Genomic DNA, 18,394 nt, shown 5'->3' with positions numbered 1-18,394 from the left:
AAAATAAAGAGCGAATCCACATGATTTTAGCAGTACCATCAACCAAGGCCTTGTAACCTCCATAGAAGACCTAGCAACAGTGTGTTGCTCCGCTAATTTCCATGAAATAGGGGTGGAACCAATATACACAAGATAATCACTTGTCAATTTTTTATCATTAATATTGTCAGTCCAATCAGTATTAGTGAAACCATAAAGAGACAAGGAGGAATCCCGAGTAATGTGCAGACCATAGGAAGCTATAGCCTAAAGGCAACGCATGATGCTAACAGCAGTCCAATGATCCTCAATAAGGGCATGCATAAACTGACACCTTATTGACTGCATAACAAATCTCAGGTCTTGTAAAAGTAAGATAGTGCAGAGCCCCAACAATCTGTCCATATTATGTAGGATCAGAGTGAGGAGTGTTGGGTATGATGTCCAACTTAGACGAGGTAGACAAATGAGTATCAACTGGTTTACAAGAAGTCATGTTGGATAATATCAAGAGCATAAAAAATTATAATCCAATATATTTTTTTGTTTTAAGTGCCTTTGTTATTCATAAAAGTTAAAAAATACTTAATTTATTAAAAATTTACAAAAATGGGTTTTTGAAAGGGTACTAGGATAAAAATGTAAAACCTGAGAATAACTCTACAAAAAAAAAATGAAGATGGTTAAATGTGTGGAGAAAAATCAAATAAATTAAATTGTTAAGGAGGGTTTTAAAAAAGAAGAAAAGTGTTATAACCAAATTGTAAAAAGAAAGGAAAGAATGGGTTAAAGTATAATTAAAAGAAAATGGGACTATAAATACTTTATTCTCTCCTCCATGTGGTCGGCTACACAAGGAGAGGGAGGATTTTAGATTCTTCCTCCACCAAAATTGAGAGGAAAACACCAACTTGTTAGAACTATACAAACTTTAGATTACTAAGTATAGAGAACACTCTTTGATAAAGGAATTAACAAGGAAACAAGTGAATAAATTATGAGGGAAAGAAGAGGAGAGGGTCGGTTGCATGCATGGAAGGAGAAGCTAAAAATCTTCAACTAAATTTGAGTTGAAATCCAAATTTTCTCAAGGTAAGGACCCTAAACCTAATTGTGAAAAACAATTTGAAATTTGAATAGGAATTGTACATTAATTTCAGAATTTATAAATTAGGGTTTTTAAGTGAAATTGAAGGAATTGCAGAATTTGTTAGAATGAGGTTAACTAAATTATTATAATTTGTTTTGAACATAAAATCATGCAAACAATTACAAAAAAAAAAAAAAATCAATAACTACGGGACGTGAGTGGGCCGGCCATGTGAGAATTGAATAGGAGGAAAAGAAATTATATATTTGTACTTGATAAACCTTGTGATATGTGAAATAATGTGAACAATGAGTAAATGAGGCAAATCATGACATGGAAAAGAAAAGTGGGCCTTTAGTCTCTTTAGGCCAAGTTCGGCCAAGACCAAATTGAAGGGAGGGAAGAAGAGTTTTGGCATGTTATATGTTAATGATGCATGAATTAGGTGTGGTATGAAGTTTACTAATAAGGAACTACATGAAAACTTGATAATAAAAAACTTCATGAATCAAATGTGTGTTTTATATGAGATAGAAACAAAATTTATTAGCCACTGGTATAGCTTATGGTTTGGCTTAGGAGGAGTCACAAAATATAGAAAAAACATAGGAATGGTTATCTTAAGAGAAAAAGGAAAATAGGGATAATGGAAAGTTCATAAAAAACCCATCGATGAAAATTGGACAGATTCATCACCTTGATTCTATAGAGAATTCGGGCCTAAAAATGATAAATTTTAGAGATGTTAACTTTCCAACGAATCCAACCTCGCTTACTTTGGAGCTCTAAAACTCCAAATATAGATAAATATATGAGGAGAGATCGAGTTGTCACCTCTGCTAGCAGGTTTGACCAATTGGCAAAATGGGGAAACTCCAAAAATGATAATAAACTTGAGGAATTGACTTAGCAAAAGACTCGGAAAAAACATAGAGACTATCTTTACTCTAACCATAAAGGAACAATACCTTGGTGTTGAGATCTTTAATATAAAACACAAATGGGTGAAAATCAAAATAAACATTATTATCAAGACAATTTCTGAACAGAAAGTAATGGTTTTTGAATATGTGGTACATGAAGAACATTAGATAAAGTAAAGGTATGTTTTGGTGTATGTAACTTAGTATGTGTAATATTAGATATGGAAATGTCTTCACCATCATCAACATGCAAGTGATCATTATCAAGATATAATACGGAGTCAGATTTGCAAGATCAAGTGTGATATGTTGATTCACACCAGTGTTAGGAAACTAATCAATAGATTTATTAAGTAAACATTGTTGAGCGCAAGATTGGCATTAGGTTGTTGTCCATAACTTTAAAGTTAAAAACAATGAAGAGCTGAATGATGAAAGGTTTGGCACAGCTAACACTTGACATTAGACTACTATGAAGAGCCATTATTCTGTCAGTTTTACTAGTAATTACCCAACCTCTAATCATTATTTAAAGACCTGGTAATTACCCAACCTCCAGTCATTGTTTAAAAACCCATTAAAACCTTATATTGTGGTCCTATTGTTTGAAAGAGAATGGTTAACTGAATAGACTACTTACATTTATTGAAAGAGAAGAAAGTAATACACTTAGAATATGTTGGTCCTATTGTTTCCAATAAAGAAAAGAATTATTAACCTAAAAAGAAGAATTATCAGCAACAACCACATGAGAAGGACACATCAAAGAGCCATCAAAAAAGGGAAAAACACCTTGTCCAAGAAGATACGGCTTCATCTGCATTCGTCAATAAAGATAATTTGTGTTTTTAAGCTTCAAAGAAATAACTTGATGAGTATTGGAGAGGGAAACAATGCTTTCCATTGATGCCTCCAGTGTGGCAAGAGTCACAACAACAGGGGAAGGTTGCACAGTAGTAGCAAGGGAAAATTCCAAAGCAGAGGGGGAAGAAAAGGTATAAGGATTCACGAAAACAACAAGGGAAAATTCCAAAGCAGAGGGGGAAGAAGTATGCACTGTAAGCTGAGATGACTTGGAAATTTTCTAAACACAAGCTCCACCCTTCATGGATTCTTCTCAACCTTTTAGAAAACTTTCTAAATATAGGTTCACACTCCCTAGGTTTCTCCATTTATTAGAAAAATTTTCCAAGTATGGAATCCTATATGGTTTCACCTCACCCACTTAGGAAACTTTTTAAGTATGGATCCTTCATGATTTACCTCTACATACTTTAAAAAAAATATATCAAACATGGTGTATCCCCTGCACACAGGCTCTTAGATATATTAATTGAAGTTTTCACTACATTTCTCATACAAAATAAAATTGACAAACTCCTCATACCAGGTATTTTTACAAGTATTTGCATATAAATATCACAAAGATTTGAGGAACTACTAATCAACCCAAATTTAATAGGAAAAAAAAAACCCTATAAAACTCAACTTCTCTTAAGCTTAGTTGTGTTTTGGATCCTACTATCCTAAAATCCATTAGTTGTATAAAAGTTCTCTGAGAGCTCACCCTAAATTTAATAGCCCAAAAAGAAAACCCATAAAACCCAACTTCCCAAATTTAATAACCCTTAGGCTTAGCTGTGTTTTGGACCCTACTATCCCAAAGCTCATTAGTTGTATAAAAATTCTTTAAGAGCCCACCATATTTTCATTGTTTTTAATATTGTGTAAAAGATAATGTATAAAAATCTTTTAAAAGTCCACCATATTTCTATTCTATATTCTATATTAATACATGTATTATAAATATTTTCTCTTATTAATACATATGTTAGTGGTATTTTTTCTTTTTAATACTATTAGGACAATATTACTCTTTAACCCCTTATCTCCATAAAAAGACTCATAGATTGTAAATAGATCATAAATCATTTAAACAAAAGATTTGAAATGTCCTTTTTGTATTGCATATATATTTACAAAATATTTCTCTATAATATTATTACATTTTCTTTCAAAAAAATCATTGACTTGATCATTGAAAGATCCATAAATTCACTAAAGATCTTTTGCGAGTATCAGGCACCTGCCTCTAGCCACCTTAGCTAGAAAAAATAGATCAAATTGTCAGAATCAAAAAATTAACTAATTATCCAAGACATAAACTTAGCCCCAAACTACTTGAAATTTTTGAAACATCACCAGAAAAACCATAACCCATGACATGGAAATTGAACTCTTCCCGTAAGTAAAATGGAAAAGTGAATACCATCTCAATTACCATCCAGTAATTTATAAAATTATCCAGTGTTAATGTTCTCTGAGTTGGTCTTGCATTGTCTCGTAATACAAAATCAGACTTTTAGACATCATGTCAAATCTATTTAGATTCAAGTCTCTGCCATTTCACGATCGCCAAAGTATGTCGACCTCCGCAACCAACAAGTTTAGCAATCCAGTGTCCCTCATCTCCATTGTCACGAAGTTTTTTAGGAGGCGGGATGTCTATTGGCACTACCATTGGTTGACCTGTAGTCACCTTCCTCCCATATCCAAGCCGTCCATGGTCACCTCGACCAAACTGCCAGAAAATCCGGTCAGCATATATTACTACTCAATAGTAAAACAAGTCGTTTGCTGAGAAAGTAGTAAAAGATGCAAATATTTGTGTACCTATGTACGTGTGTTTAAGTGTCCATGCAGGCAAAGATTAGTGAGAGAGAGAGAGAGAGAGAGAGAGAGAATAAATATGACATATCATGCCATTGCCATTGGAATAAAAAGAGCTGATTATACTTACGGAAAACATCTGCCCGTCACGTGTCAACGCAACTGAATGAGTCCCGCCACAAGATACCTGGATTACAAATAAAAACCAGTTCAATCTTGAACCATGGGAGGATATTACACTGGTTAACCATAGCAAGCTAAAAAATACCAATTCAATTCTCTCTCTTTTACAATCAATTACAATAATGAGCATTGTAACAACAAACTAAAATTTGAGCTTCAAATGTAGGGCAACACTAGAAATTATATTAAAAAAAACAAAAGGCTTGCAAGTCCTCATCAAACAGTTCCCAGAGTTCCTAAAGCTCCTAGCAAGGGTTGAGGGAACCTACTGTCAAATCTGAGTAATTGCTCTTCAATGATTAAGTATTACTATTAACAATATACTATGACCACTGAAATTAATGCATCCAAATCCAGAGATAGTTGGCCGAATGTGTGAGCATGTAATCCAGTCATGTACTTCAGGGAAATGGTTCCACCATTAACTTCAGTTCCAAGTTGAGTTAGAAGTTTAAGCAAAATTCACCAAATTCTCAACATCCTCCCGAAAAGACCTTATATCATTTACTATATTAGGGCCACAAAAGATGAGCTTAATTGTTCAATATCAACGAGCATTCTCAGGAAACATATCATGCATATTCTGTAGAACTTAGTAGTGTACAATCCTATGCACACATGACAAACAAAAGGAATTGCAAGTTTGGGTTGCCAAGGCCAAAAATTTGTGTTATATAGAAACCGTAAATAAGAATTTCCGAGAGTTCCCAAAAGCATATGTTGATGATACCTGAATAATGTCCTCCCCTGCTAAAAGATTAACCTTTTGGGGGACCATTTTACTGCTCTTGTCATTATCTCCAAATCCCATTCTTCCGTGTTCACCTCTTCCCCAACCATACACCTGCAATAGAAGACAGGTATTAAGCAAAAAATTATTTTCAGCCCAAATGATAAAGACAAACAAAACCAGATCGGGTGACATATGTAGCATATGCAACAAGGAAGGTAACAAAATCAGAAGGAAGCTAGGTTTAAGTTTTGTTGGTATGACTTGCAAATTAATGTAGTCAGGCTTGTAGACACAGGTGGTTCTGAGTATTTAGATGATGATCTAACATTATTAGATAGGAATCTGGCCTAGACAAACTATGTAAATGGCCTAGCAGATACTTTTATGAACTAGCGGGATAGGTATCCAAGAAAAGATTTGGAACGGTCAGATCTGATTAGCTCCTTAAAACTATGATAATGAGAGATTTGTCCGTTACATCGGGCTTAAATTTTTAAGGTGATTCTATAGGCAATTTCTATAGGACAACCACTGCGTCACTAAACAGACAGTCAGATCTTTCATAATTGTGTTTTGTGCATGACAATTTTTATTATTTTTCCTATGTTTTTTCAAATTCTATGTACTTTTATGAACTAGCGGGATAGGTATCCAAGAAAAGATTTGGAACGGTCAGATCTGATTAGCTCCTTAAAACTATGATAATGAGAGATTTGTCCGTTACATCGGGCTTAAATTTTTAAGGTGATTCTATAGGCAATTTCTATAGGACAACCACTGCGTCACTAAACAGACAGTCAGATCTTTCATAATTGTGTTTTGTGCATGACAATTTTTATTATTTTTCCTATTTTTTTCAAATTCTATGTTTAAATTCAGATTATTTTTTGTTTATTTCCTTTATGTTTTAAGATTCCTAGCTATTTTCTAGTTAAGGTAGGGTTTTCAGACCTATTTAAAGATCTTGTAAACCTCTTAAGGAGGCAACCATCATATGCTTTAATTTTCAAAGGATAAATTTGTGAATTCAAGGTTTACATCTAAAACCCTCTTCATTCATTAAGTATCTGATATCTTTTTCTTGTGATTTCGTGTTGTTACTGTCCTACATAGTTTCTACCTGTATTAATCGGTATCAAAGTCTAACGGTCCCAGGTTTTATATTACTTGTTGTGTGCTGCAATTTCATGGATAATTGTTTGCTTATTGTGTTCCACTAAACAACTATGGTAGAAAGAAGTTGTGGAGTGGGGCATGTCTAAGGGGAGGATGAGGAGGCTCCCCTTCGAGGAGAAACATCCAAGAGCTCATCATGGAAACATATCGCATAATTGACTCGTAGAATAGAAGAGAAAGAGCAACGTGAACAGACCCAGGAGAGTGATCATGGGACCTTGGCTAGTACTTAAAACCTAAAGGCACAAACAAAAAAGACAACCTCACGATAAGGAAGAGGTCAAGTTTGGGGATTTCAGGTTTCACATCAAAATCTCTATGTTTATTGGAACCTTACATGCAAACAAGTTTATAGACTGGTTGAACAAAGTTGAGAGGATTTTTAAGTATAAGGAGGTTCCTAAGTAGATGCGAGTTAAATTAATCACAATAAAATTGAAAGGTCAGGCATCTACCTGGTGGGAACAGTTGAAGAAGATGCAGGAGAGGCAAGGAAAATTGAAAATCAATGACTAGGATAAAATGAAGAAAAAGAAGATGGAGCAGTTCCTTCCTTTCAGTTATTCTCAAACCCTATACCAGAGGCTTCACACGCTAAGATAATGAGGTAAGTTTTGCAATAATTACACTAATGATTTCTCACAGTTAATAGCTTGGAATCTAGCAGCAACAGAAGAGCAGTTAGTTGCAAGGTATGTAAGTGGTCTCAAGTAGTCTATACATCAGGTACTATGTCTCCAGTCTTTATTAATAGTTTATGAAGCTTATCAAAGTGCCTTGACAGTAGAGAATCAGCAGACTGCTAGGAGTATGAGTAGAAGTTCCCAAGTAGATTAGAATAATATAGGTGGGCATATCAATAATCAAAAGGCTACCACCACACAGCCTAGGCCAGCTCAACAAAATCAATAGGCATTGGGTCAAGGTTTTGGTTTCAGAATTCATTGTTTCGGATGTTGTGAACTTGAGCATCGGGCTAGCAAGTATAGTAAAGCATAGTCGCCCACGAAAAAAAAATTGGAATAGCCAAGTCTGGTTAGCTCCTTAAGATTATGATAACAAGAGATCCAACTACTGGATCGAACTCAAATTTTTACAAGTGATTCTACGAGCAATTTTCCCTAAGGTGGCCACTATGTTGCAGAAAAGACCATCAGATCTTTCAGAGTCATGTTTTAAGCACCAATGCTCCTAACATGGCACTTTTTTTTTTTTTTCCTATGTTTTCTTCAGATTCTATGTTTTAATTCGGGTTTTTTGTTTACTTCCTTTATGTTTTCAGATTCCTAGTTGTTTCCTAGTTAAGATAGGGTTTTCTTACCTATTTAAATGTCTTGTAAATCTTTTAAGAAGGCAGTTACGAAATGCTTTAATTTTTAGATAATAAAGTTGTGAATTCAGGATTCACATCTGCAACCCTCTTCACTCATTATGAAGTTTTCTTGCAATTTCATGTTGTTACTATCCTATGTAGCTTCTGCCTGCTCACAAATTAATTTAAGTTGTTTTTATCTTTTGACTCAAGAAAAATTATAAATATGGTTGATTAAAAATAACTTCTGACTTTCATCAAAAATCGTTACAAATTGAGTCAAGATTTTGCTTTAAAATTTTTAAACTTCTAACTTGTACCACCTCCCTTCATCAAAAAAAAGTTGCTTTGTGTTAATTTTTGTCAAACATCTTCACTTATTTTTTTCATAAGCTATTTAAGAAATATAGCTTTTGAATTATGGCTCAAAATCAAAAATCATTTTCCACAAGTCCTGTCAAGCGGAGCCTTATTCACAAAGCAATGGATACAGTTCCTATACTGAGAGTAAGGATGCGTCTCTTATTTATAATCAGCAAGATCCAATTCAAGCATCATGAAAAAGTCAGAGAAGAGAAAGGGGTTACATATGGCAAGAAAGCCAATAGCTAAAAGCAAACTCTTTAACCTAAGATACAAGCCTTTTGAAGATTGATACAAGTGGATTTTCTGATCCTAAGCTAGGAAAGCTCTGCCACACAAAGTAGCTTTTGACTTTGAGTCATAATGCAGAAGTTGTTTTTCATAGACAGCTTACGACAAAAATAAAGTTAAAATGACTTTAAGACAGAAGTATGTTTGTTAAGACTTGAAAGCAACTCTTTTGAGGAAGAGATGCAATATAGCATAAGTTAAATATTAAAAAATCTGACTTTTGATTAAATCACAATTTTGACTTGGATTTGTAACTAACTTTTGATTTAAGTCAAAATATGATTCTATCCAAATATACTGTGAGAGTCAAAAATCAAGAAAAACAACTTGAATCAATTTGCAAAAATCATACCAAACATAACCCACATGAATAAAACATAAGCTCAAGATGAAAGTACAGAACTGAATGAACTTCTCTGCTATATACAATGTTGCACCTGAACAGGTTATAATAATGACAAGCATGCGGTCAACCTAATTAAAGAAACTTTTAGACATCAAAGAGCATATTTACCTCCCCATCATCAGTCAATGCAGTAGAATGCCATCCACCAGCAGCAATATCAACCTAGACATACACTCAGGCTATTATAGATATGAAACTGAAATCAAGCACAAAATGTCTAAGAAATTAACAAGAAAGAAAACAGCTCATTCCATATCACCAATCTCAGTGCACAACAGCGTAAGCCTTTATTAGAAGTCAACAAGTTTAAAGTGCAGATTCTCTGCATCACTGAGTAACACGAGTCTTCACTCCTTTTATAAGCTTTCATGTTTGCACTGCGCTAAATTGAACTATTGTACCTTGATCATGCCAAGGCACTACAAATGGGGCACTCTCAGACTGGACGATGGCAGTGTTTTCATAGAAAGGTTCCAAACAACCAATTATAAGAAATGATATATTTTCAAAGGATTTATTCAGGTAATCTGGGAAGAAGAATTTTCAAAAATAAACTTGAATGAGGAACCCATTCATCAATAAATCCTAACACTTCAGATGAGATCTTTTGAGAAACTGTATTGTGCAACTAATGATGCCTAATGAAATGGAATAAAAATAGAAGTCAAACAGAAAGGGACTTAAGGATGTAATACAAACCAAATTGAGATCAGAAAGTCCTTGGACAAGAATAGGTTGTGATCTTGGCTGAGTATCTCCAGTTCCGAGCTGTCCATATTCATTATTACCCCACGCCCATAAAGTTCCATCTTCTTGAAGAGCTAAATTATGAAATGCCCCAACAGCAATGAGCCTCACTCTTTCAAGACCTTGTACCCGCACAGGGACGGATATCTGCTTTCTGAAAATATGAAAAGCTGCAAGTTGTTAAAACAGCAATAATATGAGGACGCAGCAAGCTATCAATACAAGCACACTTCAAAAGCATGTAGCAAGGACCAGAAACAGGGATATGTAAAAACATAATTGACGATTAAGTCAAGGAAACTGTACATGTCTCCAGGAGGCCATGGTTGACCCCAGGTCCATACATGCCCTTCAAGTGTGAGAACCACAGAGTGAGTACCCCCAGCAGCTACCTAAAATATTAGCAATTAGAGATGACATATCAGCAATTAGAACAGACAGAAAAGCAATTGAGGGTCAAGACATGTCATTTAACATATAAGTACAATCACAAGCAGCCGCAGGAGGAAATTACATACTATTAATAGACTTAATAAATGCCTTGAAAAATAAGCATGCACAGTTAACCATCCTCTTCTACAATATCATTTGGAGAGCAAATAAAAACCCACACAAGGAAAAGGGGATGAAATTAAATACAAATAGTAGATTCCTGAGTATTCATTTGTACATAACAACCAAGGAGGCAATCCGAAACCATATTCATATTTCATACAGCTTGGGAGGTGCTAGGGAAGATATTGAAAGGGATTCCTTAAAATAATTCAACTCCTGCACTCTATAATGATTGATAGAAAAGAAAATCACCTGGCGAACTACAAGGTTTGATGCACAGCGTTGGGGGATGACTATATCCCTTCTCAAAGGCCTCACAGTGTCATTTTTCCTCTCAGGTTCTTCACCACACTGGCCATATTCATTCCCACCTACATTGTTAAAAATATATCATACTTTTAAATTCATTAGTTCTTCCACTTATATATGAACATTGAGTAAACAAACTACATTCATGAGAAAGAAGGAAGAAAAAAGTATGAACATGAATTTTCATTCATACAAAAAAACAAAATCATTGTATTTTCTGCAACTTTTTTCTTTCATGCAGCAATTAACCAAACCAAGCAATGCTATTCAGATACAGGGAAAAAACCTCTTTGTTATCTCAATGATTCATTCTTATACGCAGACAATAATATGATTAATTCAAGAAAAAAACTAAAAGGGGATCATTGCATACCCCAAGAATAAGCACGTCCTTGATCATCAACAGCCAAACAATGCCAGCCACCAATAGCCGCCTAAAAATCAAGAAACCCAAAAACAAAATATTAGAACAAAATGATTGACACACAGACTTAGACACACGCGAACCATTGCATAACAAATGAGAAGCATAATCATCATGGTTTCCAAAAAAAAAAATAACCAAAGAAAAAATATTACCTGAACAATGTTGACATTAGCAAGAGCCTTGACCTGGCTTGGAATGTTCTCCGTTTTGGTCTCTGGTGGATGTCCTAATGTCCCTCTTTGGTTCCAACCCCAAGTAAACAACTAGCAATATCAATCAAAAAATTTTTTTTTTTCAAAAAACCCATTAACATTAACACCAACATATTGTAAACCAAAAAAAAAATGCTGCATGCATAAACAAAAGTGTCCTCAACAATTCATTCAAGTTGAGCTTCTTTTTTTTATTCTTGACTCAGTCCAAATCAATAACAAGTCAATAAATCTAATCAAGTTATTTAATTACTTTAATCCAAATAAATTTCAGGTTTATTTCACTAAAAAAAAATCAACTACTTTAATCATCAGCTACTTAAAGGACTTAAAATTAAAAACTTTAGTATAAGTCAAAAGGCTGAACTTTCAATCATTATTTTTTTACTAGACGCTAATAAGACAAACTTAAATCAAATTTTTACCATTGATATCAAACAAACTATTCAGTGCATACTAGTATTCTAGCTAAAGCCAGAGAAGGGTAAGAAAAATAAAAACCTTGCCATCATCACAAATGGCAAGAGAGTTGCGACTTCCAGCAACAACAGAGCGAACTTTGTAAGGCTCGAGAGCTTTGACAACGCAAACCCATTCTTTGTCTTCGTTGTTCCCTATCCCTAGTTGGCCATCCTCGCCCGATCCCCTGTTTCATATATTCAAACAAACAAAATGATTTTACTTGTACACGTGTTTTATACTGTTAAAAGTCAGAGAGGATGCTTACCAGGCAATCACAGAGGACTCGGTTGCCATTGGAGAGAAAGCGACAAAGAAATAAGTACGGGGGCGTATTTATAAAGAGGAGGTTTTTTAAAGGGTTTTTGGGGTTAGTGGTGGCAGTGGGAATTTTTCCTTTTTCCCTGCCTATCGTCTTGTTTATGTGAGGTGAATTGGATTCGGACAGTGGTCTAAAAAGCTTTAGCCAGAATCGTAGCTTAGTGGAAATGGACAACCTTGAGGTTCCTTTTTTGCGGATTTGTAGGCTTAATTTACTTGTCATTTTACAACACGATTTTAAGATGCCAACCATTGTAACATCATCTATAACCCTACTTGATCTGGTAATGGATTTCCCATGTTTTTAAAAATGTTTTTTCATCAAATAAAAAATTAATCCATTTCAAAGCACAACGAAGAAATCCAAAAAATTAATCCATTTCAAGCCATGGCGAGGCTCTACTCTCTACTTGTCTTTTTCCCTTTCAGTAAAGTACTTCACAATGACACGTACAAATTGCTCGTCCACTTGGCATTCCCTGGAAGTCCAACTTGGTCTAGTTGAATAAACGCCTATACATTCAACTTTAATCATCCACAGTTAGACACCATCGGAGCTAGTTTACTTTCGAGGGAATATGCTTGATGTTCTGATGACCTAAAAGGAGGGAAACTGATTCGGGAACTTCTATAATTCCTGTTATGTTCTACTACAACCACCTAAAAGTATTACTGATAAACCAAACAGGGTTTTGAATGCTAAAAATTCGAAACCAGTAGTTTCGTCACTGATGTAATATATCATATAGCAGAGCCACAAGGAACACCAAACTCAGAATTGGAAGATAAAAATCTGGTAAAAACATCAACCCAGATTGTAGGCATCAATACTAACAACTTGATAATCTGTTGGTACATTTCAATCCCAAGTACTGTGGCACGGCACTCAAGATTATCAAATTCATTAATAAATCCAACTAGAACAACCCACAGGCGTCTGTAAATTTCACAAGATAGAAGTACAGAGTGCATATATCCTATGAACTGAACTTCATCACTGCGGCCCCTCTCCCCCCGATTCACGTTTTGAAGCTTCCTTGATCTCGTCCCCGGCGTCATCCTAAAATTGGAACAATGAACACATCAAGCATAACCAGAATAATATAAACTAAAAGCCTTTGAAAGTTACAAGCAGTTGCTCATGCATAAGCAACATCAGGTCAAAACCACCCAAGACCATTTCTAATATCATAATCTGCTTAGGTCTCTCATAAGATGCCCTATAACTTCAAACAATGATGAATTGTGATATATATATATATATATATATATATATAAAGGTCCTAAACAAGCCAACATAAATTGGCGACCATAACATAATTTGCCTTTGAACTTAAGAGAACGTTGTCAACCCTGTCCACTCAGGTAGTGATTGTTGCAAGTTCCAAATGCAAAGCACATTGCGTTTTTAAAAATATGCAACGCACAACTGGGTTATTCTGCACATATGGTTCCTAAACAGGATTTAATGATTCAGTAATTAGAAGCGAGAATGGTTAGAAAGCTTCAGGGGTCAGCCAACCCTCAACAAACACATGTACATAAATGCATGCTTACACAGATGTGCAAATGGGTGCGCACGTGTGCAACCTTGGGGAAAGAATATGAGAGAGAGAGAAAGAGAGAGAGACCGTGATATCAGAGGTCCAGAGTGTCAGATTATCTCGGAGAAGTTGCATGATCAATGTGCTGTCCTTGTAAGACTCTTCACCCAATGTATCCAGCTCGGAAATAGCCTCGTCAAAAGCCTGCCCAAATATAGTACATTTTAGTGATGTCAAAAGGACCAAGAAATTGGTCAGTGATTGGTATGCAATTAAAGATATCGACACTAAGGACTGAATAGATCAACTTATGTTTAAGGAAACATGGCTTATCAACTAGGTTTTATATTAATACAGAACAAATTGAGTATAAAAGAATGAGTGTACTAGTATGAAACAATTACAAAGCAAACTGATTTCACTAAATTGTAATATTATTTAGTAAAGTGAAGAGGGGACAAAAAAAGATATCTCAATGAATGTACATCAATGAAACATGAAAACCCTATGGACCAATACATAGTTACATTCTGGGGAGAGACCAAATGCACTGGCCTCAATGCTTCACAAACTAACCAAACCAAGTTTGAGCAAACAATTTACTTAACATTATTGACCCAACAACTATTAAAGCACTCAATACTGTTAGCTTCCACAAGTTAATAGCTAGGATCCAATTCCATGCCAGTTATAAAATTTACTAATTAAAACCAATGAGAGGAATGGAGAGCCAGAAATATGCTCCCAAAAGCAAAGAAAAACACCAATCACTTCCTTTTACTCAAAATAATAATGAAAAGAAAATAGAAGAACATGCTTTTCACAACTTGCCTATAAACATAGAGGCAAAACATGCTAAATGCTATTGTATGCTAGGAAATACCTGCTTGGCAAGACTGCAAGCACGATCAGGCGAGTTAAGGATCTCATAGTAGAAGACAGAGAAGTTAAGAGCAAGCCCCAGCCTTATTGGGTGAGTAGGAGCCAGTTCAGTAAGTGCAATATCCTGCAACAAGCAAAACAAAAGCAAACTAAGCAGAGAAATAATAGTTGCACATATAAAGCTAAATAGCACAAACAACAATGACAATAACAATTCAAATTTATAAAAATTGGCAACATGCTGGCACAAAAAGGGCCCACCTGAGCAGACTTGTAAGCCAACAAAGTGCTCTCAGCAGCTTCCTTCCTCTCAGCCCCCGTCTTAAACTCAGCGAGATACCTATGGTAATCACCCTTCATCTTGAGGTAAAATACCTTGGACTCAGCAGATGAGGCAGAGGGAATAAGATGCGACTCAAGGAGGTTCAAGATTCCATCACAGATCTTGCTGAGCTCAGCTTCAATTTTGCCCCTGTACTCCTTGATGATTGTGACATGATCTTCATTTCCTCTGCTCTCTTCCTTCTGCTCAATGGAAGATATGATCCTCCAAGAAGCCCTCCTAGCTCCAATGACATTTTTGTAGGCTACGGAGAGCAAGTTCCTTTCCTCCACAGTTAGCTCCTCCGAATCAACTGTCTTTGCAACTTTCTCCATAAACTCCACCATTTCTTCATAACGTTCAGCCTGTTCGGCCAACTTGGCCATGTAAACATTCTCTTCACGTGATGATTCAGTTAGCGACATTTTTATATCAAACTAAAAGTTACTTCTGCAAGGAAGTTCCAAACACATGTATCATTAGAATGAGCTGGACAATATCAAACTCAAAGGGCTACATTTAATTACATAACTAGCTTGCACAGATTCATAAATTAACTCTTCCATCGACCACTCAATAACATGTCTCCATCTATTGATTCTTAACTTTTTCATCCCTAAGTTATTAATGATTTACAAAAATTGCAGACCTTTTGCAAGCTTTAGAGCGTGTTTGGCAATGTGGTAGCGGTTGCTTTTCAAATAGTTTTTCGTGCCGAAATACATGTCAATGATGTTTTTTCATTTTTTAAAAATCATTTTTGACATCAGCACATCAAAATGATCCAAAAAGTACAAACCGCACTTAATTTTAACAAAAAAAAAATATTTCAAAATTTTGCAAAACGCAGGTAGAAACGCAGCCCCAAACGGGCTCAGAATGAAATCCCTCAAGCTTGAAACAAGTCAGCTAGAGCCTAGAGACGCTAAGAAAGTTGAAATAACACAAGATCTCAACAACCCCCAAAAAAGAATGGCAAGAATTATCCTTCAAAGATCTTTACAACATTAACAAAATCACAGCCCTGGATCAAGTTATGAAATCTGATTTCTTCAAGTCATTTAGAAAGTCGTTATTGTTTTTACAACAAAAAAATTAATCCCAAAACCGACCATCTAGAAATGAATGTCCACTCTCCAATTAATAATAAATCAAACTCTAATTCCTTAATTTCTCCAACATTTTCTCGTTAATAAAACAGATCAGATGCACACACGTAAATGGAAACGGCAAAACCACACCTTAGCATACAAAAAGTTTCATCTTGTAACAATTTCACTTGGAAATTCAGACGCTTGGCCCCTTAATTAAAAGCCCGAATCCAAGCTACCGATTCCATTACTTTCAAAAATACTCTTCGGCAAATCGTAACAATCAATTCTGACCTCATATGCTTTGCTATCTCTAAAATAAAATTAAAAACAAAAAATCTCCTGTATTTAGCGAAACCAATCAGTTAAGCGTCATAACACATTAAGATAAAACAAAAGACACCAAAACCAACATTTCCTACACTTTCTCAGCATCCAAACAAGCCACACAAAAAATAAAAAGCACGTAAATCTCAGCAGATCGAATAAAAAACACACACGAAATAAATCCAAACAAATCACAAATAACATAAATCCCCAAAATTAAAACCACAGATCTAACCCTAAAAACAAAAAAAAAATGGAGGAGAAGATTAACGCTACCTTGAAAAGAGAATCTGCAGACACGGGTCTCTCTCTGTGCTTGAAATGGAGGGGAAGAAACTGCGAGGGAGGGGTATTTTGGGCTTGTTAAAAAGACTGCGAGGGAGGGGTAGTTTGGGGTTAAAAAAAGAGAGGTCATGAGGTTAGGGGTCCAATGAGAAAGTGACAAGTATTGGGTGGCGGAGATTTCGTGGGAGTTCGTATTTTTCTTTTCGGATTTATTATTTTTGGGAAGGACACTCTAGCTTTGACCGTCAACGGAGATGGTCTGAACGAGTGATCCTCTGTGTGCGTGTGTAGTCGGAAGGCTAAAAAGTCTAAAGAGAAAGCAGCCTTAATTTATTAATGATTCGACGGTCTGTGTGTGGTGGGCCCGAGTTTCTTTTCCTTTTCTTTAGGTTGGTTATCACTTCAAGGAAAATTGGGACTTGGAATTTTGAAATTTTAGGCTTTGCCTTTGCCTTTGCCTAATCAATTATTATCCTGTCAATTCTCTTCTTCCCATTATGCTTCTTACGTCTTTTTAAAAGCCAACTTGAATTATAGGTTGCACAGTCGATCTCAATCCACTTTAAAAAAAAAAATATATATATATATATATATATATTAAAAAAATTTTAAAATAATAATGTTTTTCTAAGAATAATTAAAAAAAAAAACAATGGATTAATAGTAAAGTCATTGCAAGTCTGTTTGGAGTGTGGTTGTGATTATTTTTTAAAATATTTTTCATTCAGAAATATATTAAAATAATACATTTTTATTTTTCAAAAATCATTTCTGATATATACTTGCTTTTTAACTTAATCAATTTTTTTTTTGTTATTTTATATTTATATTATTCTAGATCTTGGATTTGTTAGGTTTGAATCAACTCAATTATTGTCTAAATTTAAAAAAATAATTGATTTATACTTCCCATAATTAAAAATAAATTGGTCAAGTATTTATACTTTTTATAGTAAATAATAATAGGAGGAGGTTTCTTGGTATGCGATGAGTTATGACTCATCTTGAGATGCATTTGGTGAAAAGTAATCACTTGTAAATAAATGAAATTAAATAATTATTTGAAACTAAAAAAATTCTTTGTATGAATACTATAAAATTCCATAGTCATCAGCGTGCTAATCATTCATTGGCAAGGCCTTATCATAATGCCAACAAAGAGTTGCATCATCTATGAATCATTTCGTTTACTTCATTAAAAAGTTTAGGTTCTAAGTCATGGTGTTATAACTTCTTCAGATGATGACCCGAAATTCAATGACCTAAAATTCAAGTTATTTGATGTTTTGATAATAGTTAATTAAATGTTCATCTATGTAATCTAGAAAATTTATAATTAATAATAGAAGTCCTCGCACCAGCAACACTGTTTCTTTTGATGAGATTTAGGAATTCTCTGATAATAAAATCAGTAACTTTAAATGGATATTGTAATAAATAAAAGAAATAGATTAAAAATCCAAGAATGGTAGTGATTGTTTTTGTTTTTATATGATAAAAGATTAAAGGGTTAAGGTATGAATGCCTAGAGAATAAGAAGTGTGAACCTATTACCTAGATAATTCATGGATATTTATAATCCATGAACTTGTCATTTTGATAAAGTGGAGTAATTAGAGGGTCATTTGGCGCTAATGATATTAATAAGAGATAAAAATCTCTTATATTTTATTAATGAGGGGAAAACATTCCTTACATATCATTAATAAGATGAAAATAATGTCTGTAAAACCTAAGATAAATTATAGATAATATAATAGAAATTATGGTGTGATAAAATAAAATAA

The 18,394-nt window shown here is 34.5% G+C and overlaps 2 protein-coding genes across 3 annotated transcripts; both read right to left on the bottom strand.

Moving 5' to 3' along the window:
• Positions 1-4,241: 4,241 nt before the first annotated feature.
• Positions 4,242-12,404, bottom strand: LOC118055995 (ultraviolet-B receptor UVR8). Its single transcript, XM_035068062.2, has 11 exons — positions 12,104-12,404; positions 11,878-12,022; positions 11,317-11,427; positions 11,111-11,171; positions 10,681-10,799; positions 10,180-10,265; positions 9,826-10,027; positions 9,235-9,288; positions 5,576-5,689; positions 4,793-4,849; positions 4,242-4,573 (listed from the first exon to the last, which is right to left on the bottom strand). Exons 1-11 carry the CDS (start codon positions 12,130-12,132, stop codon positions 4,373-4,375), a joined length of 1,179 nt encoding a protein of 392 aa, XP_034923953.1. The 5' UTR covers positions 12,133-12,404; the 3' UTR covers positions 4,242-4,372.
• A 530-nt stretch (positions 12,405-12,934) lies between these two features.
• Positions 12,935-16,758, bottom strand: LOC118055996 (14-3-3-like protein A). Of its 2 annotated transcripts, XM_035068063.2 has the most exons (5): positions 16,599-16,757; positions 14,844-15,354; positions 14,584-14,706; positions 13,788-13,904; positions 12,935-13,216 (listed from the first exon to the last, which is right to left on the bottom strand). In XM_035068063.2, exons 2-5 carry the CDS (start codon positions 15,327-15,329, stop codon positions 13,151-13,153), a joined length of 792 nt encoding a protein of 263 aa, XP_034923954.1. In that variant the 5' UTR covers positions 15,330-15,354; positions 16,599-16,757; the 3' UTR covers positions 12,935-13,150. The 2 variants fall into 2 exon arrangements, with proteins under 2 accessions (XP_034923954.1, XP_073264680.1); XM_073408579.1 differs by lacking the exon at positions 12,935-13,216 and having other exon boundaries at positions 13,461-13,904; positions 16,599-16,758.
• Positions 16,759-18,394: the final 1,636 nt, after the last annotated feature.

Source organism: Populus alba, chromosome 4 (assembly GCF_005239225.2).
Source record: "Populus alba chromosome 4, ASM523922v2, whole genome shotgun sequence".
Taxonomy (NCBI): Eukaryota; Viridiplantae; Streptophyta; class Magnoliopsida; order Malpighiales; family Salicaceae; genus Populus; species Populus alba.
Note: the sequence above shows the minus strand (reverse complement) of the source record. Positions and strands in the feature narration are given on the sequence as shown.